Below are 26,238 nucleotides of genomic sequence, written 5' to 3'. Positions count from 1 at the left end.
TATCACTGTCAGGGCCTGAATACCACACGCAGCATTTCTTCTACATTTTATGCAGCTCTTTTAAGCTTGTACATGATGGATTTTCTCCCCTTTTCTCAGAGGAAGAGCTAGTTTTGGAAGAAAGGTTTTAAAAACACATTCTTAGTCCAAGTTTGCTAATATCAGACATCTTTTTTTCTTGCTCTATCCCTAAAAGTATTTCCTTATCATCTGCAACTACATAAAGAAGATAAGAAAATGAAAACTTACTGGTGTAACAGCTGCACAGTGAAAATAAACTGGCTCTGGCATGGTAGCTGGGAGCTTAACCCATTGAAAAGTCTGCAGATTCAGCTTCCAGATATCTCCCAGGATCACTTCTCCATTATAGCCCCCGCAAATAAACACATCTATCAGTGGAAGAGAAAACCAAAATCACACAAAGGGAAAGAGCCATGGTGACAGTATGTCCTGTCATAGCTCTCATGGCTAGCTGACGTGGGGCCAGTCCAGTTCCCATACCAGAGGGGACTTCAGCTGGTGGGCTGCTCAAGCTGCTGCCTTGTCCCTCACTAGAGTCTGAACTCCGTGTTGGGATTTTTGCTAGGGCTAAGGATGCAAGCCTCTGAGGAGGCTTCATGTCCAGGTTCTCAAATTCAAACACCTCCAGGTGCCAGGCATAGGAAGTGAATGAGCAAGAAGGTTGGGGGAAAATAGATAAGCCAGGTAACAAACAGGAGTGCACTTGCTCTAATAGGGAAGATGGTGATGCAGCTCCAGCTGATGGAGCTATGCAGGACTTAAGGTCAGCAATGACCAGACCTTCCAATTTTGTAAGAGAAGCTGGAAATCCAGATTTTTTTGAAAAATTAAACTTTTTGATTTTTAAGTATTGGCCACTAATTCAAAAATTGTAATACACACATGAGGCAAACAAAACACAACTGCAGGCCACCAGTTTGCAAACCCTTCTTTTAAATAATGTCCCTAAAAGGATAAACATTTATCTGCCCATAGAGACAAATGTTCTCTATGTAGACAACTAGCCTGCAATGTTCAGTTTGGGGGCACAAAGGTTTTTCCAAGCTTTCTTCAGCCCAAAGAGAACAGTCTGAAGCCCAAGTTGATCTGTGCTAGTTATTAATGTCAGGAAAAAACATTCCCCAAATCAAAGTTTTTTGTTTTTTTTCAAATCGCTGTTATTGTTCTGTTTGTTTTTGTAAAATCAGTTATAACCAAGTATACAACATGTAACAAAGGCTATGTGAAACTTCAAACTAAATGCTCAGAACTACAGCTGAATTCAGCTTGTATGGTGCCTGGATTCAAAGAACCAAATGAACCCTTGTCTTAACTCAGGTCTAGATCAAGTTTAAGCCAATACCTAATTAAACTATAAAATACACTAGAAACATTTTTGGCTAGGATTCAGAAAAAAAGTATGGTTCCATTTTTAGAGAGGCAAAGCTGAACAATGCCACTATCTATAAATCTTGCCCAAAGAGCAAAAGCATAATAAAAAGCACCTCTGTACTAGAGATGGCAGCATAATCCTAGTAAAATCTGAACTAAGCTGCTAAAAGGATATAGGCTATCAAACTCGTTTATACACACCTTCCTCCTCTCCAAAACTTTAAGGTGGTATATCCAACTATAAAATAAACTGTAAATTAAAAGACAGGAAGGTTCTCCAAAGAGGAGTCATTTATCACACTTAGATAAAGTAGCTGCAGCTGCTTTCTGAAGCCATACAATGCCTGTGTTGTAACATGGCCAAAGAATGAGCTAAGAGTTCTATTTGGCATCAGATGGAGAACAGAATAAACTTTATGAAATAACACTCTGAAGGAGTTATTACAATGTTAATACAATGTCTACCAAGGTCTCTATTGTATGTCAGGATTATTAGTGTTACCCATAATAACCACAGACATCTGTTAAGGTACAGTGCTGAAAGATTAGGTGGTATAGTAAAAGCTTACTTACTGCTTATTTTTGAGTTCTCTGATAAGAAGGAACCCAAGCACCACATTAGTTTACTTTTGAAAATTCCTGAGAGAAGCATAACTTTATGGATTTCCCTTTAAGTATAAACTACAAGAAATAGACTCTCCCAAAAGGTATGCTATGCCTCTTTTAGGGTTATCACTAAGAAATAAGATATTCTCAGAATATACAATTACAAAAATGGAACCAGCATGCTATTTGAAATCCTTACCATTTTTTATTTGAACACAACTGTGACATCTCCGGGCTGCAGGAAAACCTGCCAAACACATAAACATGGAAATTCCATTATTCATACAATACAGCAAAAGACAAACTATTAATAAGTTATTTAAAACAATCCCTTTGTTGCATTAAGCAAACATTGACTAGTCCTTCCAACCCTCCCTTATTTCACACTCAAATAAAGCCATCAGAAGTTCCATCATAATAATATAATGTTAAGATGTCAGCAAAATAAAGTGAGGTGGCAGTGGGCAAGGGTTACTAGTGGCTCTCCCAAGCCCTTTTACCCACAAAGAGACAAGTACATCTTGACTTAAGTGCCTACTTCTTATCCTGCCCAGATTTCCCTCTGCCACAGAATTCAGCAATCCCCATTAAAAGTCTCTGCTCAGCTGCTGAGGAAGAATAATTGGGCTTAAGGAATACAAGTAATTTCTTTCTTTCTTTTTCCTAGTTCCCCCACCAGGGATCAAACTCGTGCCCCTGCAGTGAAAACATGAGTCTTAACCACTGAACTGCCAGGGAAGTCCCATAAGTAATTTCCAATACCAGTTCAACAGATATTTTTCTTGTCATATAATGCAATAAAATCACTTTTTCCCTTTCAGAACCAACTGTAAAGTACATTTATTAAAGATAAATGAATCAATATTTTAAATTTACCTATTTTTTCATGGGGTTTTGTTGCAATTTCCTCCCATGCATTCGTTTCAAGGTTGTATGCATGAATCTTGGAGACAGAAAATAAGAAGACACACAAATAACTTTAGTTAGCCCAAAAACTAGATTTTTCACAACAGCCTGTACAAACATATTCCTGGTTGAAAATGCTTCTTTTCCTTTGCTATTCTCTGATCTTTCCTAATTCTAATATAAAGCAAAACATTAAATGAAGCAGTTGAAAATTAAGCACATACATAATTTTATTATTTTTAAGTCATAGAAAAAAATGAGGAAAAAAGTTGGAATTCTGCTTCCACATTTTCTGTGATAAAAACATGTATCATTTTTATAACAGAAAAAAGCAACTGTTTGTAAGTAAATATGGGAATGCAGTTTTGACAAAACTTGGAAAGGACCATTAAGGTTCCAAAGCAGACCAGGAGCTCTGAGGCCTATAGACTTCCTCTGGGACATGTGGATTTAGAGATGCCACAGGGATGGATGAACAGAAGCCCTTCAGAGCTCAGCTTTCTAAGGCTAGAGATGTCTCGTCCTAAACAGGCCTGTCCTTTTTAGATATACAGCACTGATAATGAGAGCAATGTGACATTCTGAGAATCCTGGTTCCAATTCTAATTAGTTGCTCCATTTGAGCTACTATATCTTTCTTTTAATATCTTTTCTCATCTAGCTCAAAGGGATAATTCTAATAAAGGATTTTCAGTGTGTGGTTACACAACTGTCAACGGGAAAGCACATTAGGGGCACAGAGTTCAACCTTATATTATAAAGAGCATCCAACACAAAATAGGTCTTCATAAAGAATCTGCTTGAAAATTAAAATGTCTACCATAACAGAACTGTTACTTATTATGCTCAGTATAACAATGCCTTTCCTCTGGCCCTCTTCCTCTCTCTCTCCTTTTTAATGTACCTTGTTTAAGGAATAAGCTGTCCAAGAAGTACCACCTCCCAAGATGTAAATCCTCTGCCCGTCATGTGCAATTTCATGTCTGTACCTGAAAATATACAATAAATACATTTATAATTAAGTGGGAAATGACCTACATAAGAGTTGGCTGCAAGACTTTTACTGCATTATTATTTATAATAATAAATTATTGGAAATGACTCAAGTGTCTAATAATAATGAATTGGTTAGATAAATTATACAATATAAAAAATGGATTAGTATGCAACCAATAAGAATGTAGACACAGAGAATGTTAATATACTGAAAACTTCTTTCCATGTCATTGACTGGAAAAAATCAGTTAGATAAGAGCAGATAGGTTATAATCTTACTAAAAATTTACAGATATACAAATAATGCACAGAAAAATGACTATAAGGATACATGTAAAATGTTAACCCTGGTTATCCCTGAGTTTAGATTGTATTTTTTATTTTCTTCATTTTGCTTATTTGTATCTTCCAGATTTTCTGTAATCTTTTTGTGGTAATTGTATAAGGGGGGAAAATATTACAGAGTTTTAAAAAGTGACCTGCCTACATTTAATCAGAAAGTCTAGACTATGGGTTTTCAAATTAAGACATTTATTTAACAGATACAAAGATTATCAGAAAAAATCATGCTACATAAACCTGTGAATATAATATGAAACACCTACCAGAACTTTTATCCAAGTTTTAGCTAAAAGCTGAAACAATTTATAATATATCCATAAAATTACTCAAAGAAGGAAACTATGTGAAAATACTTTGAAAACTTAACCTAGTTTCTCCTTTTCCTGAAGGCCTTGGTGCTGATAAAATATATTACATCAAAATTATTCCCTGTACCAAGCCATCTCCCAAGTCCTCCTATGGTAGTTCTGCAATAATCAGAGCACTAAGATACTACAATAGAGATAAATCTTCCTTAGCATCCATATGCCATTTAAAAAAAGCCAACAAAAAATAGTCTAACAGTAAATTAAAAATTGTTTACTGTCTTTGCTTTTAAACTAGAGGGGAAAAAAACCACCTCTTTAAGTTTTCTGGTGAGTTTAATTCTAAGAAGAGGCAACTGCTGTTAGGAAAGAAAAAGAGAGATAGTTTATTTAGGACTGCTACTAAAAGGTAACTAAAGACAATCATGTGATGTCTGAGTGTTTAATAGAGCACTTAAAATACACAATCTTCCCTCCCTTTCTTCCATCCATCCAACCACCCATTCAATCAACATTCACTGAGTTAGCACTATGAGCAAGACACTGTGTCTTTCCTGGGGATAGGTTGTTAAGCAAGGCAGCCAAAGAATTCTAATATGCAAGTTAAGAAGAGAAATCAAAAAGTAACTAGAAAGTAACTGTTGTGCCGGTAATATGAAATTTAGTTACAATTGTTACCACTTGTTTTTTTTAAAGGGCTACTACTTTCTTAATGCAGGAAAACTGAAGCATAAAAAGAAATAATGTGAAAAAAATGCTATAGCTCAGAGGAAAATATCATTTCCTCACCAGAAAACCCTTCTTTAATGCTGAACAGGGATCTAATAGCCAGTCAGCTATTTCAACCAGGGCAAAGGGCTTCTTCAAACCATACTGCCAATATTCTAAAAAAAAGTAAAATCTTAGCAAGAAAGAATGCTTTAATCCTAGAATCTCACCTCTCTTCTGGTAGATCACAGGATAGGTTGTTTGGTTTCAGTTGTGTCCACTCTCTGGTATTGAGATCTAATTTGTGCAGGTCTGTGCTGTAAATATAGCCAGTTGTCCCTCCAAATACATAAAGGGAGCCATTGATGATAGCCATAGCCTGGATAATGAGGAGACGTGAACAAGACTGCCTCGTTAACACGTGATTAAAGAATGTAAACTTATTAGATACACCAAAATCAAGTTTTATGAAGTTTTCTTGTACTTTTTAACCTTCTAAAAATCATACCCTTAAAGGATTAAAGATTTTAGAGAACACAGAGATTGTTTTTAGAAAAATAACTTTTGCTCAACTGGAAAGCAAGTTCTGTCTAGATGGGCAAAGGGCTCCTTAGGGGTCTTAGCCAACCAAAGAATTTACAGATCATGGACATGAGCATTTCCACTGAAAGCTGCTTCACTTTCTAAGCAGTCTAGAGAAAAATGGCTTTAAGAAGAAGGAGCAGATATGAAAATAAGACCCCAGAATCCCTTAAGTAAGAAAGTTCTCAAAACCTGACATTTTCCACCAGACTCGTCTCAATGTAAGTTTGGCTTTTGCTATAGTCATTTCTTAGAGTTTAAACCTGTGGTGGGATACAGTCATCCAGTGTGTGCTTCTACACACAGTCCAGAAGCTACGTATCAGTATCAATGCCAGCTAGTTGAGAAAGAAGCCATTGCTTTGGCTGTTTTAAGCTTAGCCCATTACTCTCAAAGGGTCTCTGATGTATGATGAGTTGCTTCCTACCTTTTTGTATATAACTTTTCAAACCTAAGGTCTGAAGTACTAGAACCTAACTGGAAGCTAACTTCTGTGTAATCTATGTTTTAGCTAAGATCTGTATAAAAGTCTCTTAACCAAGTGCAGGGATCATCTACTCTAAACTTAGGTTAGAAAGCTCTTCAAGGCATCATATCACTCTAAAGACGATAGGACTGGGACCATATATATAGCCCAATCTCTCACTGAGGGTAAGTGAGGTCCTGACATTTAAGGTCTAGATCATTGATCCTGAAAAAAAAGAGGGGGGGAAAAAGCAGAAAGAAGAAGGCAAGCAACCAGATTTACAATTTCACACTGGAACTGAAAAATCGAATAGTAACAATGGATTTATTTTCCATTTAAAAAATCGGTGGTAATATAAATATTCTGATGTTGTTCCTGGAACTAAAGAATCTGAACAAATTCATCCACCATGACTGGCCATAGATTGGTACCTGTCCATATATACGACTGGGTTTCTTCCCTCGACAGCTGAGCAAAGCCCATCTCTTATATTTCACGTTGCAGACATGGACATCATTGCCATTGCTCTCACCAAATGGGATGCCAGTACCTCCAAACACTAACAGGTTGTTTCCATGCAGCACAACTGGGAAAGAAGAAGCATGAATTTCATTTTTGTACTGGCTACTTGCAAAGTACTCCCACATTAACCCAGGCTACCGAAGAAACTCAAATATGTCTGCTTTAATGCTTTCAGAAAGTAGCTCAAACCACTGACATATAACTACTGTTAAGTTCTACGGAAAAAGATCTAATTCACACTACATCACATGGCTCACTCTTTGATACGTGACATGTATTCAATGCACATTTGTGGAATTCATGAAACACTGTATATAACAATACAGAATGATACGAACTACAATACACCACTGCTGCTTAACATAGTTCAAGTACACAGCAGAGCAGAAGAAAATGAAGGCTCATCTTCGCCTTAGCAAAGACCCAGTGGGACTCAGGATGAAGGGATAAAAGGATCATTCTGTTTTTTTCCAGGGGAATGATCTCTACACGTTAAATTATAGTTTCTGTCATCTTAATCCCACACTGATAAAAAGAACATGAATATCCTGCTGGCAACTTTCTGTTCCTGTCATCAAACACACTTGTATATTCTTTCTCTTATGGCAAATATTCTGAAAATACAGCTACTGTATCATTTCAATGATTTTTTTTTAACCAATTCTTCAATTGATAGTGTTAGAGTCAACAGCAGGAGCTCTAGAGACAGTGAAAGCTGGGTTTCAAGTCTCATGTGACCTCAGGAAAGTTATTTAATCTCTTTAAATTAATCTTTCCAACAACCCTATGAGGTAGGAACTATTATTCTCTTCTTCATTTTTATAGATGATGAAATAGAAAGTGGTGAAAGGTTTAAATAACTTGTTGAAGGTTTTCTAAAAAGAACCTTGCCAAGCTAGGGTTCAACCCCAGGCAGTCTGGCTCCAGAGCCTGCACTCACAGCCACTGTCCTTAGGGCCTCTCTAAAGCCTCAGTCTCCTCATCTGTACAATGGCAAGAATTCCAGTGTCGGCACCAGAGATGCTGTGAGGATTAAACAGATACCATGTGTGAAGCACTTTGCTCAACAACTGTAAACCCCATTTGTTGATCTTCTACTACATTTTGCCAAGCTTATATATGATACTTTATGTTGTACTCTCTGAGCTATTAATCCCATTTTATGGGTAAGGAACTAGAAGTGAAAAATCATTAGGCAAGTATGTGCCATACAGCTAAATTCAAACTCAGGACGATCCAACTCACAGTTGATTCTGCATACAATGCTACAGTATTATCATAGTGAGAGTCTACCTATTAACAGGGCTTAATCATATTACTATTATGATTTAGTATTCTTAAAAATCTTTAACAAGAAAAACACCTAACATTGAACCAGACCTCTCAGATATTTCATAAAGCCCAAAGTTCAGAACTGCTTGCACTCACGTGACATAGATGCCAACTCTCGGGGCATGTAGCCATCTGTGCCCATCTGGTGCCATACTCCTGTAGCAAAATGATACCTCCAAAGCTCCCTGAAGAGAGGATAGTCTTCATTATCTGGCCCTCCTGATTCATCATAATCTGGGTTATAACCTCCAAACACATACAGATTGGTATTATCTGCCACACAACGATGTCCACTTCGTGCTGGTGGAGGTCTGTGGCCTAGGAGAGAAGAGGACAGTTTTCCACAGGTGGCCCAGCAGATTAAAAACACACGCAAAATTTCCTAGCAAGCATTTTATCTTTAAAAGGTAATCAGGGAAAATTTATGATGTGGATATACTTTTTTTAATTAGGTTATTTTATATGTTCACACATACTACTTAGGATTTTAAGGAGCTAGTCTCCATTTCTATTTCATAGAACTATTTTCAAATTTTGATATCTGTAAAAGGATTTTTCCCAAGGGAGGCAAAACAGCATCATAAACTTGAGAAATGGCTGGTAACGGAATTTTCAAGAAAAGAAGGAGGACGGGTTTTGAAAATCCAAAAGCTAAAAGGAAGAATTTTCTATTTCCTTAGAGGAGGAAAAATACAGGCCAACTAAATTAAACTGAAAGTATTAGAGAACTACATAAATACAATCACAAATATGAATGAGTCATGTATAAATAAAAATACATGTACATAAAACCTGTGATTTTTCTACAATATATAATTTTACACTTAAAAAGAAAACTGGCTTTCAAAGAGTTATAGTGAAGTTTAGAATTTAAACACCACTCCAGACATTATGGTAGTTAACAAAGAATATCCCTATACTTATCTTAAAGAGCATCTTTCATCCTATTAAGAACTTTATTAAGAAAAGTTATTTCAGGGAATTTCCTGGTGGTCCAGTGGTTAGGATTCAGTACTTTCACTGCTGGGTCCCCAGGTTCCATCCCTAATCGGGAAACTAAGATCCCACAAACCAGGCAATTAAAAAAAAAAAAAGCTGTTTCTACAATCTGTATTTGCAAGCTTTCTGAAGTTTAAATTGTCAACTAGTTCACTAGAAGTTACTTTGATTATTTTAGAGTAAAAAAACCCTCAAATTTACATTATTTCTATTATTCTTACAATTTTTGTACCAGTCTACACAAATCCTTACATAGCTATAGAACCAAAGATGATTAAATATACACTGGATGGAATAAGGTACTAGGTTGTCTGTTATCCTAAAGACTTATCTACTTTCATATATTACGAATGGATACTAGTATAACATTAGTATTTATGACAATGCTGGACACCTAATAAACACTGTTATATAAATATTACCAGCCTAATACAGGCCTCACATATATTTTTTTTTTAAATCAAAATCCTACTTCCTGCGATATGCTTTGAAACAAGAACTGAAATGAAACTGCACAGATCTAGAAAAACTAAAAGCCAAATGAACAAACCATGGCCATCGAATCACTCAAGTCCAGCCTTTAGGTCCTGAGCAGTTCTCAAAACAGCAATTCAGAGCCTTCCCTGCTCCTTCACACTCCTGCCTGTTTAAGTCTGTCTCTCTGCTTGGAAAGCCAAGTCCTTCCCTTAGCCCTTTGACCTGATCTACCTAGCCTTCAATGTCTGGTTGTAGCAAGACCTCAGAGCTCAGTCCATACAGCTGTCTCATCAATAAAACTGTATGGCCCTGGGAGTTCCCTGGTGGCCTAGTGGTTAAGATCCTGGGCTTTCACTGCCATGGCCCAGGTTCAGTTCCTGGTCAGGAAACTGAGATCCTGCAAGCTGTGTGGCACAGCCAAAAAAAGAAAACTTGCGGCCCTTACTGTTCAGTACCACATCACTCAAATATTAGGATAGACGTGGACAATTAATAAGATGATTACACCATAACTAGGTAAATACACAATAAATATAATATTACGCAAACTGTCATCAGTTAGGAGTTTACTCATGAGCTATGATTTATCTCAAGAGCTAAATTTCTATTTCTAAAAATCTTGAAGCAGAAAATGTGGTGTGGAAGGAAGAGCAATAACTTCTATAAATATCTAGATTTGAATCCAGGTTCTAACTGCTTCCTTGAGCAAGTCACTGACCCTCACTGAGTCTCAGCTTGCTTTGTATGAAGGAATATTATTTGTGTACTTCACAGATTTACTATACTTGCTATTTTGTTAAACTATGTTTATTGGTTAATGTCTTTATTGGTTGCATCTTCCTAGGAGGCAATAAGCTATTTGAGGGAAAGAGAATGTATTTGTATTTACCTTTCTATTACCAGAACTAAGGAACACAGGAACTGCTGAACAAATTTACAAATTTTTTCTCTATTCATTTCATTAATATTTATTTTTCTTCTCCAAATAAAGGGCAAAAATCACATACAGCAATTATTTCTGTATCGCCACAACATCTAAAATAGAGATGTATAACAGACACTAGAAGTTTCATTGATATTAACTTCAGGTCAAAGTTTACAGTAACAGAGATGATCAAAACAGTGTACAGCTCTCAGTGGACTTTGATACTGTACTTAGAATGAGATACAATTTTGGGGACAGGAATTGGATTATGCAATGGTCTTCTTAAAACATATATGCTTCTAAGAATTAGCAAGACAAATTTAATGAAAAAAAAACTCAACAGAGTTGCTGTGGTCAACAGACAGGAACTCTAAGATTCTCTACAGTGTCATTTGCTTTATTACCTGGAACCAACAGAAATTTTTGAAACTGCTTTTGAGCAGATATGAAAAGACATATAGTATATTCCAGGATTTTCTCTAAATGACTGCACAGCAGAGAAGTCATTCCATTTTATGTTTACTGCCAACTATTTTTGAGACAAATATAAATTATATGATTAAAGGTTGAGAAGTCAATGAAAAGATGACTTTATATTTATCCATTCATTCATTGAGCCAAAAATATTATTGGGCACCTGCTATGTGGCAGGTACTGTACTAGGTGCTAAGGATACAATGATAAGACCATTCCTCTTTCTGTCCTATGGGGCTTACAGCTAGTCCTGTGCTGTCCAACACGGTGGCCACTAGCCACATATGACTACCAAGCATCTGAAATGAGGCTGGTCCAAACTGAGTTATGCTTTAATTGTAAAATACTCCCTGGATTTAACAGACTTAGTATCCAAAAATGAATTAAAGTTACTAATTTTTATATCTGAATATAGGTTGAAGTGATATTTTTTATCTCCTGATCAAATAAAAATTAAGATTAATGTCATCTGTTCTTTACTTTTTTTCTTAAGGCTACTAGAAAATTTAAAATTTCGTGGCTCCCATAATATTTCTATCAAGAGCATTGGTCTAGTTCAATTGCTGGCTTCTGTAAATAATGCCATTATCTATGCAAATTAAACTACTGAGTTAAGAGCATCTGATCAACGTTTGATAAATATTAAACATCCCATCAAGAAGTCCTAGGGCTGGGAGTAAAGAGCTAACTATTCTTTCTCTCTAGTCAGTAACTAAAGATTTCTTTGGGTCTGGGGTCAAAGGAATATACACTTAAAGTTGTCACAGATGCAACAGGGTTATAACAGAGCCATATTCCTTTTCAAAAAGACTGAAACAGTGTATACACCCAGCAATAGTGTATAAAAGTGCCTATTTCTTCATGCCCTCTTCAACATTTTTAGTTTGTGCCAATCTGATGGGTATCAGACCAATTTGCATTTCCCTGATTATCACGTTTATAGGCCCATTTGTACTTCTTTGGGGAACTGCCTGATCATATATCCTTTGTCCACTTTCTTATCTACTGTATTGTCTTCTCACAGATTTGTAGAAATTATTTATTTATTCTGTTTCTTTCTTCCAGCCTACTCTGGTCTTTTAATTTTGTTTATGGTATCTTTTAACATATGGAAGTTTTTGTACAATTGAATCTCTCAATCTTTTAAGGCTCCTTTGCAACAACAGCAACAAAAGGCTCATTTGCTTTACATCTCACATTATAAGATTCCTTGTGCCCTTGTGCTCCTGTTCAGTCGTGTCTGACTCTTTACGATCCCATGGACTGTAGCCCACCAGGCTCCTCTGTCCGTGGAATTTTCCAGGCAAGAATACTGGAGTGGGTTGCCATTTCCTACTCCAAGGATCTTCTCAAGACAGGGATTAAACCTGCATCTCTCGCACTGGCAGGCAGAATTCTTTTACTACTGTGCCACCTGTAAAGTGTAATTATAAGATTACTATTTTCATTTATTTCTAATAATTTTTTAGTTTTGGTTTTTCATATTCAGAACCTGAATATATTCAAAACATATTTTTGTATATTTTATGAGGTAGGGCACTAATATTTCTCACAAAATGGATAGGCTATTGTCCCTAAACCCCTTATGGAAAGCTATCCCTCCAATACTGAACTGAAAAGCTGTCTTTGAAGCTAGAGTAGTGTGTGCATGCTAAGTCACTTCAGTCGTGTCCAACTGTACCATTACCCTTTTGGTCTTTATTGTATACTACATTGACAAGTTCTAGAGTAGAACTAGGAAAATCTCAATATCTAAGTCTAATCACCATGGACACAAAACCTATTGCTCTTTAAGAATGCATACAGTCAACATAAAGACACCACACAGTCTTAAATGCAAAAGCTTGCAAACAGAATATAACATTTTAGCTTAATAAGCCTATCACTTACAAGATGAAGCCACCTCTTGATGTGCTATGAAACATTTGTGGTAAGGCCATCGTTAAAAAAACTTAGGACCTTTACTTCTAAAAGCATTAACTAGTTATAAATATCATGTATCCTAAAGGATGAATTCAGTTTAATTTAACTGGTTGCTGTTGTTCAGTCGCTCAGTCGTGTCCAACTCTTTGCGACCCCATGGACCGCAGCACACCAGGCTTCTCTGTCCTTCACCATCTCCCAGAGCTTGCTTAAACTCATGTCCATTGAGTCCGTGATGACATCCAACCAATTTAACTGGTTACTTCTTTCCAAATATAAAGCCTACCATTACCTTACCTGAGAAGACAGGTCTTCTGTTGTATACTTGGAAGCCTGGACTGTGCCAGGTGGCTCCAACCCCTGACTGGTAGGCAGGCCTTTTTACTACTCCTGGAGTCCAAGCTGCTCAGGCAAAGGCCATCCATTAACAGCAGCACACAATATTCTTGGTTATGTAAGCATTTCCTACTGCAGGGCCTCCATATCCTGTGTAAGACTTATATATTAAGATCTGGCTTCTAAGAGCAGAGTAATCTTAAGTCTAAGTTGGAAGCAATAAAAGAAACTTGGTCTGACAGACACTGGTGCTGCCATGAGTTCATTTCAAGTGCTGAGCAAAGCATACTTGTGATAGCCATCACTACATATTGGCCTGGGTTTCTGGGCTCTGTTCAGTCCTGCTATTTATTGATACTTGTACCATTACTACACTGTTTTAATTACGACAGCTCTTAAGTATCTTAACATCTAATGGGACAAATTCCCTGCTGTTACTCTTTTTCAAAACTTCTCAGCTACTTTTCTCCATGTACTCTTGCATTGGGTTTTAGAATCAGTATGTTAAAAATCTATGAGGCCCCTTGGGAAGATACCATCTTATCCAGGTGATCAAAGTTAACATCACCAGTAATGGGATAAATCAACACCACATGCAATGAAATGAACACAATATTACTTCAGTTGGTATTCCAGCCCAAAATGTATAAGCTGAATGTAATCATGAAAAAACATGAGAGAAACCCAAGCTGAAGGACATAATACAATATGACTAGTCTGTACTTATCAATATTAAGGCTAAAGATACATGAGAACTGAATGCAACACGTGATCAGGGATTTTATTTTACTATAAAGGACATTTTTGGAAGAACTAGCAAAATCCAAAATGAGGTCTGTAAATCTGATAATAGTGTTAATTTAGCCCATTATTTATAGTGTTAATTTCTCAGTTCTAATACTTGTTCTGCAATTACATAAGAGAGTATCTGTTTTCCAGGAACAGACACCAAAATATTTAAGGGTAAAGGAGCATCGTGTCTGCAGCTTAATCTCAAATGATTCAAACAGAAAAACAGTATGTATATGCATATGTATTGCAGATAGAGAGAGGAGAAAGGGGAGAAGAAAAAGAAAAGAGAGTGAGCAGGATAAAGCAAACGTGATCAAATGTTAATATCTGCAGGATCCAGGTAAAGAATACAGGAAAAATTTATCATTCTTAACTGGTCTGTAAGTCTGAAATTATGTAAAAATAAAAGCTCAATTTTAAGGAAGTCTCTTGAAGGTTTTGAGATGACCCATAAAGGAATATAATCTCTAGCCATTTATCCTCATCTTTTTGTATCATCAGTATGCTTTCATTGTATTGTTTTTTATTCCTAAGTACTTTAAAATTTTCTGTACAACTGTAAATAGATATCTTTTATATTTTAATTCAGTTCAGTTGCTCAGTCATGTCCAACTCTTTGCAACCCTAAGAACTTCAGCACGCCAGGCTTCTCCGTCCATCACCAACTCCCGGAGCTTGCTCAAACTCATGTCCATTGAGTTAGTGATGCCATCCAACCATCTCATCCTCTGTCGTCCCCTTCTCCTCCTACCTTCAATCTTGCCCAGCAACACGGTCTTTTCCAATGAGTTCTTCGGATCAGGTGGCCAAAGTATTGGAGCTTCAGCATCAGTCCTTCCAATGAGTATTCAGGACTGATTGCCTTTAGGATTGACTGGTTTGATTTTTTAATTGGTTGTTAATACATGGTCTGTAGCCCACCAGTCTCTCTGTCCATGGGATTTCCCAGGCAAGAATACTGGAGTGGGTTGCCATTTCCTTCTCCAGGGGATCTTCCTAACCCAGGGATCAAACCCAAGTCTCCCACATTGCAGGCAGATTCTTTACCACCTGAGCCACCAGGAAAGCCCTCAGGCACTTGTTAATATACAGGAAAGTAATTAATCTTTAAAGTTTATCCAACTAATTTTCTAAATTCTAGTATTAGTTATCATTAATTATCTTGGATTTTATAGTAGATAATCATCCTGTTATTAATGGCAATTTGCCGCTCTTTCTAATATACATACCTTTTTTTCCTCCATCTTTTATTGTATTGGCTGAAACCTTCAGAACAAGGTTGAACAGTGGAGATGACAATGGCCATTTCTGTCTCAGTTTTCACTTTTTCAGTGAGGATATTGGTAATGTTTCATTCTTATATATGAAATTTGCAATTGGTTTCTTATAGTCTATCAGTAAAACAAACTTTCTTTTATTCCTGGATGTCTACAAATTTTTTTCTTAACCAGAAGTGAGTATGATTTAAAACAGTCTTTATTAAAATGTGTATATAGAAAAGGGCAGATATCATAAGAGTATAGTTCAATAGATTTTAATAAAATGAACACACTGAGTATCAAATTTTATTAAATGTTTTTTGATAACAGAAGAATCAAATTCTTTTAACCTTTTAAAGTACTACATTGCACAAATAAACCCAATTTGATCATGATTTATTTTCTTTACATTACCCCTGCCATCTTATATATATTTATTTATATATATATAGGTTTTTTTTAATTTGTCATTCTTTCTTATTGTTTCATTTTCCCACTTATCTATTCTTACCGAAATAATCAAGCTTTCTTTTTTTCCTTGGAAGATTTACATACTATTACCCCTAATATTCTTTAAAAACCCATAAATTTGTATTTCTCTAACAATATTAACAGTAAACCAGGCCTGGAAAGAAACTTGGCTATTAACAGTGGTTACTTCTGGGAAGGGGAATAAGGTGAGGAGGAAAGAAGTGAAATGGCATCTTGCTTTTTTAATTTAACTTCTTTTATTGTGAAATATAAGACATGTATAGACATAAGACATGTCAAATATAAGACATACATAATTATAAATGTATAGTTTAACAAATTATCGGAGAGGTAACATGGAACCATCATCTAGGTCCAAAAATAGAATATGGCTAGCACACAGATGCCCCCCTTAGCTGCCCCTTTTGATCACAACTCTCTCCATCCCATTGTCTTCACTTTTAGAGAAAACCTGTTTCCTTATAGCAATCATAAAACTTGCTTTCTTTTAACAGCTTGATTATACCTAAGTATGCATCTCTAAACAGTCCTGTTTATTTTGTCCTAGTTTTAAAGTGTATTTGTATAGAATAATACAGTATGTTTTCTTTCTGGGATCTTTCATTCACTATTGTGTTTCTGAGATTCATCCATGTTGCTGGGCTTAGAGGTGGTCTGTTCATTTCCACTGCCAAATAATGTATGTCTGTGTATGAATACATACCACAATTTATCCAGTCTATGTTGCATGAATGGACATTTGGCTTGTTCAAATCAGTGGTTCTTAATGTCGCTATAAACATTTTTGTACGTGTTTTCAGGTGTATAGAGACCTATATTTGTTGGCTGTAAATGTAGAAATGGAAATTCTGAGTCATAAGCTATGAAAATCTTTACTAGATAAGGCCTAACTGTTTATAAATGATTTAGTATTAATATCTTCAGTCTTTTTAATTTAGCAATTCTTATAGACCTAGCTTAGCACGGTTTTAATATGCATTTATCTCATTACTAGTGAGGTGGAGCACCTTTTCTTGTTTACTGGCCAACTGGATTAATCCTTTTGGGAAGTGCCTACTCAAGCCTTTTATACATTCTTGTATTGAGATGTCTTTTTCTTATTGATTTGTAAAAATTTGTTATATATGCTTGAGATAAGGGCATTCATTTTTCACCCTATATATTTCCATATTATTTTAATTTTAATAAGCATATATTATACCTATAAATTCTAAAACAAAAAATTATAAGATCTTTAGCACAGTTTTACTTTCTCCCTGGTTTATTTGAATCTTCTGAAATGTTAGAGAATATTTCATACACACACACACACACACACACACACACACACACACACATACATACACAAACATATTTTTTATTATTATTCTGTGTATTTAGAAATCTTTCATTATCTATTATACCAGGCTTCACAGTCCCTGTATTTCGATGTAACTCTAAAGTTTTACTGTGTTTTTCGCACATCACCACTTCTTGTGTCCAAATCTTCCTCTTTCTTGGATTTGTTTTCCATTTTACTGGGACTACCTCTTCAAGTAATTCTCTCAAAAAAGGTGTGTTCACATACTTTCAGAGTCCTTATTTATTTTGACCCCTATTTAAACATTTAAATATTAGTGAGGCTGGGTACAGTTCTGTATTCAAAATAATTTTCCCTCAGAACACTGAAGGCGCTTATTTTCTAGAAAACTATGTTGTATCCAAAACCAGTCTGATTCTCAGTCTTGAGTCTATGTAGTCGGTTTTCCATCTTTGGAATCATAAGTAGTTCAGTAATGTACAGATAGATGCTTTTTGCTTTTACATTTCTCTAGCTTGTTCCCTGGTGGGCCCTTTATACTTGAAAACTCAGTCTTTCTTCAGCATAGGGAAATATTCTTTATTTCTTTATTTTCTCTCTTTCACTGTCTTTCCATATGTACTATAAAATGGATACTGGATCACTTAGATCTATCCTAATAGCATAATTTTCCTCATGTACTTTCTCTTTTTGTCCTGTTGCTTTATGGTCTGTAAATTTCCCCTACTTTATTTTTGTAAAAATTGGTCTTAAGTCTGTGTACTATTTAACTAACTGCATTTTACTTCAGCAATCAAATTTCAATTGGAACTAATTCTTTAACCACTCCTTTTTTTCTGCACAGCGGTTATCTTTTTATTTGTAGACCCAATTTTCTCTTGACTCTGAGAGAACCTGCTGTGATCAGAACCTTCTTAAGTTCCACTCTGCTTCCTCAGTATCTCTATTTCCATAGTCAGCTGTTTCATTTATTCAGCTTAGTGATCTTTTTTTCAGGTTTTGCTGTTGTTGTTGTTGTCCAGTCGCTCAGTAGTGTCCAACTGTTTGTGACCCAACTGAGCACCCCAGGTTCAGCAGCACCCCAGGTTCCTCTGCCCTCTGCTATCTCCCAGAGTTTTTCAAATTCATGTCCATTGAATCAGTGATGCTATCTACCCATCTCAACCTCTGCCACCCCCTTCTCCTTTTGCCTTCTACCTCTTTCTCAGCATTGGGGCCTTTTCCAATGAGTCTGCTCTTCAAGATAACAGATTTCCTCCACAGTTGTATTACTGTCTCCAAACCTCCAAATGGGAGATATGTTTGACTGTGGGTCTCTGCAGGTATGTGGTATACTAACAGACAGATTTCTCTTTAGAAATGGAGAAAAAACCCAGTTTTTCCAAAATAAGGAAGGCTGTATTTTGATGGCACAGTCATTTAACATACCTCAGTCTTCAGTGGAGCTTGCTTTCTTCTTCTCCCCACATTCCATCCACCTCATCCAATCTGTTGTGGAGATCCACTACCTAAAGCTCTGCTTTGTGTTCACACTCTCTCCAATCCCAGGCCCACTGTCTGCTCAATTCTCCCCCCAACAAATCCCCTACTTTGCTTGAAGAACTGTCCTCAGAGCTAAAGCCATTTCTCTTCCCTGCTGGCTCAGTGGTAAAGAATCTGCCTGCCAATGCAGGTGCAGGTTTGATCCCAGGGTAGGGAAGGCCCCCTGGAAAAGGAAATGGCAACCCACTCCAGTATTTTTTTCTTGGGAAATCCCATGGACAGAAGAACCTGGCAGGCTACAGTCCATGGGATGGCAAAGAGTTGGATGTGACTAAACAATAACAAAGCCACTGCCAGGGAGGGAGAGAAGAAGTAGAGGAAATAACAGATTTGAAGGCAGTCTCTTAATTATTTGCCCTGATGTTCCATTTTCTCCCAACCTTCTCCTTCCTCCTACACTTGCTGATTCTAGGCTTAGAGTTTCAGGTAAGAAGTTCCATTAAGAAATTCTCTTTCAGTATCAGCAGGAGCACCTACTTGGGGTTGCATTTTATTCTGTTCTGGTTTCTCAATCATTATAATTCCAACTGTTTTCTATTACCCTGAAATTTCACCCATTTTCTGGTATTATAACAATAGCAAGAATGACAGGAGCTAACATTAAGTCAATACTGGCTGAACATAAAAGCTCTTGAGTGCTTTGCACATGTTACCTCTCTTGATACTCATAGCAACCCTAGGAAGCTGGTATCATTATCATCATCCTAATTTTGCAGATGAGGAAATTGAGGTTAAAAAAAAAAAAAGAATAAGCAACTTGCCCAAAGTCACACAGTTGGTAAATGGCAGAGCCTGGATTCAGACATGAGTAATCTGGCTTCAAAGCCTCCGTTTACTGTTTTTCAATGCAATTATGGTTCATTCTTTTTTGTATGTCTGTTTTATAATTTTCAATAATATATGAGAAGTATGGGAGAGGAAATGGGTATAATTGGACCATTATTTTGCAATGAAAATACACTCTCTTCACTAGACAGATATTGTTTTCACACCACTTTTTACATGGGTAGAAAATATCTTTTAGAAAAGATACAGGATCTAGTGAAGGAATCTAGCGACAGAAAATGAGTACCATAAAATTGTTTAATCAGAATCAAAAGAGGTAATGTGTAGGAGTCCCAAAATGAGAGGCTTAAAAGTGGTAATTTCAAGAGTATAGGTAACTCAAAAAAAAACAACTAAGGAAACACTAAACAGCATTTTCATATTCTCAGCAACTCATTAGTTTGCTGTCACTATCACCAGAAGGAAGTTGAAAATGTTCTATAATTTTAGTCCCATCCTATTCTCTTGACAGCAGCCTTACAAATAACAAATTCAACTCAAATACATATGATACACCTACCACATGCACTGTGCTACAAACTGGAGATAAAGAAATGAAAGGCACTGTTCCACTGTCCCTGCCCTTACAGAGCTTACAGTCTATGGAAGGCACAAAACAAGTAAACAAATGACTCTAATTCAGTGTGATAAGTATTAGGATACAGGCAGGTACATAGAGGGTGCAGTCAAAACAAAGAGGAAGGCTTCCAAAGAGGTTTCCCTAGAAATAACTCTTAGACTGAGTGTCCAAGGATATGCTATTATTGGTTTGGGGAGTTTAAACTAAATTAGTATCTTTTCCCTCAATCTGTCCTTCCATCCATCTAATACAACAACTGGTAAAGACAAAATGGTCCACACAGAAAACTGAAGCTTTCTTGACTTTTCCCTCCTCAAGTGGTCATTGAGTTTCATCTAATTCCACTTTGTTACATTTTAAATCAATTACCTACTCTCTAGTCCTACTATATATAACTACCTTAGTTGTAGTCTCCATCATTTCTCACCTTGATAACTTTAACAACCTTGTAACTAGTCTTCCAATTAAATCTCTTTGCTAATTAAATAAACCGATCCTAAAAACTCCCCTGGGACGGTGCCCAACTTGATCTGGGCCCTCTCCAGCTTCTTCTATCTGCACTCTTTCCCACTCCGCTGAACTTCCTACAGTTCCTCTGAAAGACCACACTCTGTTCTGCCTAACTGCCTTTACTCAAGCTGCTTGGTCCCCATGATGTGAGATGGTCCAACCCTGCCCTGTTAACACCTACTCAGACTACTCAGTGTATCTCTTCTGAAAAGTCATCCTGATGATTTCCCTTCCTCTGTCCTTCCAACGTGCTGAGTCAGGTACCTCTTCTTGTGCTCCCACACCATACTACCTCATCAGGACATTTACCACAAAGAATTACACATTCAAATTATTCTGTAATCATTTCTTTACCTGATTCTCTATTATCTAGATTACTGAGCTAGCATAGAGCCTGTTACCCAGGAGGCAATCAAAAAATACTGAAAGAATGAAAGCATGAATGAACGAACAAGGTTAGTTAAGTCTGTGAAATCTGATGAAATAACAGAAGGAGATAATGGAGAGGACAGAACGTTGGAATAATGCCCGTCCTTAGTAAGCAGGAAGAAAGAAGCTAGTATAGGAAACAGAATGAACAACCAAAGAGGTTGGAAGAAAACATCTCAGATTGTACATCAGAGTATAACCCAAAAAGAGAAAAATTTAAGAAGGTGCAGGTGGTCAACAGATCAAACACTACAAACAGGTCAAAAGTGAGAACTAAGACAAGGCCGCTGCGTTAGAGGTGGTCACTGGGGATCTTGATGTTGCTAATGCTGAGTTTAGTCCCACCTCACTCTTCTCAGCACAGTCAGATTCCATCTTCCTCAGACATTTTTTGAGGCAATTTAGGGCTTACAAAAATAACCAAAGGTATGAAACTTACCTGTACTAATCTCTTTTTTCCATGACTAAAACATTGGAGAACAGAGAATATATGAACGAAAATAAAATCCCACCAACCAGACAAAATGTTATTTCACTATTTCCTTTGTTTTTTTATGTTTATATTTGTACAAAATTGATATCATATTGAATTTTATATCCTAATTACACAATTGCTTAGTTATACTTGTTTAGTCAGCCCAAGTTAGCGTTCTCATTATGAATCAATTAATTAGCATTTTAATCTTTTAAATAGGAAAAAGAAAAATTAATTTATAGAATTAGATGTACTGCTTGGCCACATGTACACAATGGTTGGGTTTTTTTAGTCACATAACACTAAAATTACCTCTTAGTTTCTATTAATAAAATTATTTTTGCTAGAAGGTAGCATAGCAGGAATTCCCTGGTGGTCTGGTGGTTATGATTAGGTGCCTTCACTTCCATGGCCCAGGTTCAATCCCTGGTCGGGGAACTAAAATCCCACAAGCCATGTGGTGCAGTCAAACATAAAAGAAAAGAAAAAGAAAAATTCTTTAAAAAGGTAGCATAGCACCCTCCGTATCTTATCTTGACCTATTTATTTTTTCATGATCTGGAGCTTGGCTGCTAAAAACAGATTAGGCACTAGATATAGAACTGTCTTTAGCTGCTGCAGGACTTTATTCTAGACTCTTTTTTTTAAATAATCTCTTCAGTCAAAATTAGATAAACTGGCTTTTAAATAAAGTCTAAATTATAATATTAAGAATGCTTGTCTGACAATTTGTTATATCTAGAAAAATAGTGTGAACCAGAGTTTCAATCCTCTTCTGAGATTTTTTTTCAGTAGGAATATGTTTTATTGGAAAAAAAAAAACAGAAAGAATGAAACCTAAAAGTAAGGATACCAGGTCAAAGGTTGTGAACATTTTTAGCTTTTGATACATACTGCCAAATTAAATCCAGAAAGGTGATGTTAAATTTATACTTCCTTTAGTATATGAGCTTGGATTTCCCCATACCATTGCAACACTGAGTACTCTTATTTTTAGTCTTTGCTGATCTAATAGGCAAAAAATCTTATTATTTCAGTTATGTTTATAACAATAGTGAAAGTAAACATCTGCTGATATTTGTTGAGCTTTTTATTATTTTTTTATTAATTGATTATTCATGTTATTTTTCCTATTTTTCCAATGGGTATTTGTTTTTAAACTATTGATTTGTAAGAGCTCTTTATATATTCATGATACTAACCATTTGTTACAAATATTTCCCCCTTTTATCTTTTTATTAATGGTTTCTGACATACAAATTTAGTCATATAAATTTTATTTCTTCCTTAAAATCAGATTTAGAAAAGCATTTCCCATGCCCTTATTTTATAAATTATTCAAAGTTCTTTTTAACATATTTACAGGGAAATAATACTGATATCAGTGAGATGGATTTACTTCTACCATCTAATACACATGAAGTGATTCTAACTTCCAAAAACTTATAATTACAGTTCCAACACTGCTCAATATGAAATACAGGTTTAAAATTAAAATTCTAGACTTTCCTTAATCCAATTTTAGCTGTTCAGACAATTTTTAAAAACCAGAGTTTTGAGTTTAGAAAATTCAAAGCTCCCTTTAACCCATACGAAGCACAGATCTCTTGCTAGTTATCACCCACCTCTCAAAAACCTGTTAGGGATCCTTATGATGGGACAGGACTGAATGAAGCGCCTCCTAACTGGGTCCCATCGTATTTTCTTCTTACCTGTTACCACAATTATCAGCAATAAGTCAGACACATACAACACATGGCAAATAATACATAGCAACTGTAGTTATAAAGACAGAAAAACAGAAAACAAAACAATACTTGAATACAGAAAGAAATGATGTAAAGTAGCATTTAACCCTGTTTTGGAAGTCAAAACAAAATCAAATTAATATATAAGCAGTGATGAAGGTTTTCAATTCATCCCCAAAAAAATATGAACAATTATGTGCACCATTTTTCAAAATTCTGGTTCAATAGAACATGTATTCAATAATCACCAATGCCATCTTGTGGCAAAAATTCACCAGGAGCTTTATACACAGATCAGAAATGATGACATTTTTAAAAGTCAGTGATGTTAAAAAGGGAGCTTTTACTAAAACTAATTCGATATAATGTAGGCTCCTGTTCTCTTCTGGGTTTGGTAATTCTTTTATCAGTTTTATGGTTAACAGGATAAAGCAATGGGCATCATTCTTTAAATATGAAATAAGCTGATCTCACCAAATTAAAATTTTATGATAGCAAATGAATAAAACATTTAACATTTGACAATTCCACTGTGGGGGGAGAAAAATAAGGAAATTTTTCTGCCTTCACAGGAAGGAAGCAAATTAACTGCACATTAATCCCAATTAAAACTTGTTTTCTTATAATATAGAAGAAAAATGCAAAGTGTTAATGGGATAATTTGTCTCTTCTCAAAGTTTTGATAGCTCCCAAAGACAGCTCTTATAGGCAATAAAAACAATTAACATTGGTATCGAATTTAAAGTTTACAAAGAGCTTCTATACATGTTATCTCATTTGATCCTCACAATAAGCCTGTATGGATTCAACAGTCATTTCATTAAGCACCTGCTCTGCTGTGAGCCCCAGGCTAGCCAGAGGAGGATATGACTCCTAGCCTCAAGAACTCATGGTCTTCTGAGGAAGGCAGATGCCTAAACAAATAATTACATTACAGTGAGGTAACTGCTATAACAGGGGCAATAAAAACACTTCAAGGAAGATATTATCATCTTAATTTATAAGTAAGGAAGCTAAAAAAAAAAAATTAAGTGACTTAATGCCAAAGCCAGGAGTCAAGTCTGGGCAGTCTGACTCTTATACATGCCTTCTTTCTACTACATCACACTTAACCTGTCTCAAATTCCTTAGAAAGCATATAGTTTTTTATTTTGGCAACTGGAAATATCTTAGATGTAGCACTTGTACGTAGAGATACACAAATTCTGTGTTATGAAATGGCATTACCTGTACATGTATACGTAATATTGTGGAGGAGACAGACTTGTGGGCAAAGGAAAGAATTATTTATTTTGCAAAGAGTTTATCTGTTAATCTTCTAAGTCTTTTAAATCAGTAGTTTCCAAATGTTGGCCTATAGACCACTGCTGGGCTAAGGTAAAGATTTACCAGTACAACACAAAATAATAAAAATATGGACAAGGCAGTGAGTTTTTTAAATGCTAAAATGTTCCATTTAAAAGTCTACCCTTTTTTCAGAAATTAGAAACTTTTGTTATTAAATATTCTTTTGTGAGATGAAGGTGATAGAAAATGGTAGCTGATTTTGTTTTTTAATATTCTTTCTTGGAAAAACAGAAATTTTTCAAGCCTGTGTGTATCCCCAAATAGATACATATTTTTTAATTTATAGATTTATGGCATCCAAAAATTGGAGAACCACGGCTTTAAATCAATACAATACTTGTTGATCACTCATAAGTCCAACATTGTAAACCACACTATCAAAGGATACATAAGATGCATAAGAAACTTCCCTTGCCCTCAAGGAGCTTATATTCTAATTAGGGAGACAAGACAAACACATAAAACAATTAGATAGCAATACAAGACAAAATATAACAAGTGATTAGCTTAAAATTTGACATCTTTATGTATCAAAAGCATTGAAATGTACATACCCTTTGACCCAGCTATTCCACTTCTAGGAATTTATTCCTAAAGAAACAATCATAGATGCATGGAAAGATGTATAGACAAAGATACTATGGTATCATTTATAATGGTAAAAAATCTGAAACACTTTCAGAGTCCAATCACAGGGAGATGGTTAAGTAAGTATGCTAAGCAAACATACTTAAATATATTCACATTCTACACACCAATAAAAAGTACATACAAGAGTATTTACTAACATGAGAAGACATTCACAATATATTGCAAATGAAAGGTACTGATACAAAATAGCAGTAGCGTATTATACCATATTAACAAAGAAAAAAGTATATATAGTCATGAAAAATTCAGGCAGGATATACATCAGATTTTAATTGTGTTTATCTTTGGGCAGTTATTAAGAGCAATTTTGTTTTCTTTTCTTAGTGCTGTCTCTATTTTCCAAGCTTTCTCATTGAGTAGGTATTACTTTTGGACTAGAAGAAAAACAATACCACATTACTAATTTTGTTTTGAAGCTATGATAAGAAAATACTATAAAGAAACATATCAAAGTGTTAACAGTGGTTATGATTCAGGTTGAGGATTATCAGTCCTTTTATATTATCCCAAAATTCTAAGAAATACATTATTTTATAATGGAAAAATATAAAACAAATTTAGATAACAATAAGGGAGTAATACTGAAAATTATTGAACCAAAGTTGTAATCAAAAATTCTTTTTGATGTTTTTTCAGAGCTTTGTCATACATCTTTGGCCTGCTTCTCTGTCAAAAACCAACATAAACCTGTCAAGGCGCAGGCTAATATTGACTGTACAGAGGGTTATTCAGGCGAAGTAGGCACTAACTTCAGAACCCTTGTTTTCTTCCTTTAGCCAAAGAGCAGATAAAAAGAGAAACCAGCAACATACCAAATATATCCTTCCAATTTCAAGTAAACATATTCCTGAAGTTTTGTTCATTGAAGCTTTAATTTTTATATATTTGAGTGTCAATCTTCATTTGTGATTGCTTCTACTCTTCAAAACAAAAACTATAATTTTCCAATCATTTCATCAAGATTTTATTTTTGGCTAGCTTTTAAGTTTTTCCTGTT

General features: G+C 35.6%; 1 protein-coding gene across 3 annotated transcripts in view; it reads right to left on the bottom strand.

The window, feature by feature from the left end:
- The window catches only part of KLHDC10 (kelch domain containing 10), a 62,866-nt gene that overhangs the window by 7,794 nt on the left and 28,834 nt on the right, over nucleotides 1-26,238 (bottom strand). For 2 of the 3 annotated variants that reach the window (XM_081537026.1, XM_081537024.1), the window contains exons 2-9: nucleotides 23,121-23,207; nucleotides 8,254-8,475; nucleotides 6,735-6,889; nucleotides 5,486-5,634; nucleotides 3,809-3,893; nucleotides 2,875-2,941; nucleotides 2,198-2,245; nucleotides 250-389 (exon numbers count right to left, since the gene is read on the bottom strand). In XM_081537026.1, coding sequence (XP_081393152.1) covers nucleotides 250-389; nucleotides 2,198-2,245; nucleotides 2,875-2,941; nucleotides 3,809-3,893; nucleotides 5,486-5,634; nucleotides 6,735-6,889; nucleotides 8,254-8,475; nucleotides 23,121-23,207 — 953 coding nt within the window. The remainder of the gene's footprint in view (nucleotides 1-249; nucleotides 390-2,197; nucleotides 2,246-2,874; nucleotides 2,942-3,808; nucleotides 3,894-5,485; nucleotides 5,635-6,734; nucleotides 6,890-8,253; nucleotides 8,476-23,120; nucleotides 23,208-26,238) is intronic. The other variant, XM_081537025.1, reaches the window with a different exon arrangement.

Source organism: Giraffa tippelskirchi, chromosome 10 (genome assembly GCF_054371585.1).
Source record: "Giraffa tippelskirchi isolate mGirTip1 chromosome 10, T2T-mGirTip1v1.2.pri, whole genome shotgun sequence".
Classification (NCBI taxonomy): domain Eukaryota; kingdom Metazoa; phylum Chordata; class Mammalia; order Artiodactyla; family Giraffidae; genus Giraffa; species Giraffa tippelskirchi.
The sequence above is the reverse complement of the archived record's forward strand: the minus strand, read 5'-3'. Positions and strand labels throughout refer to the sequence as shown.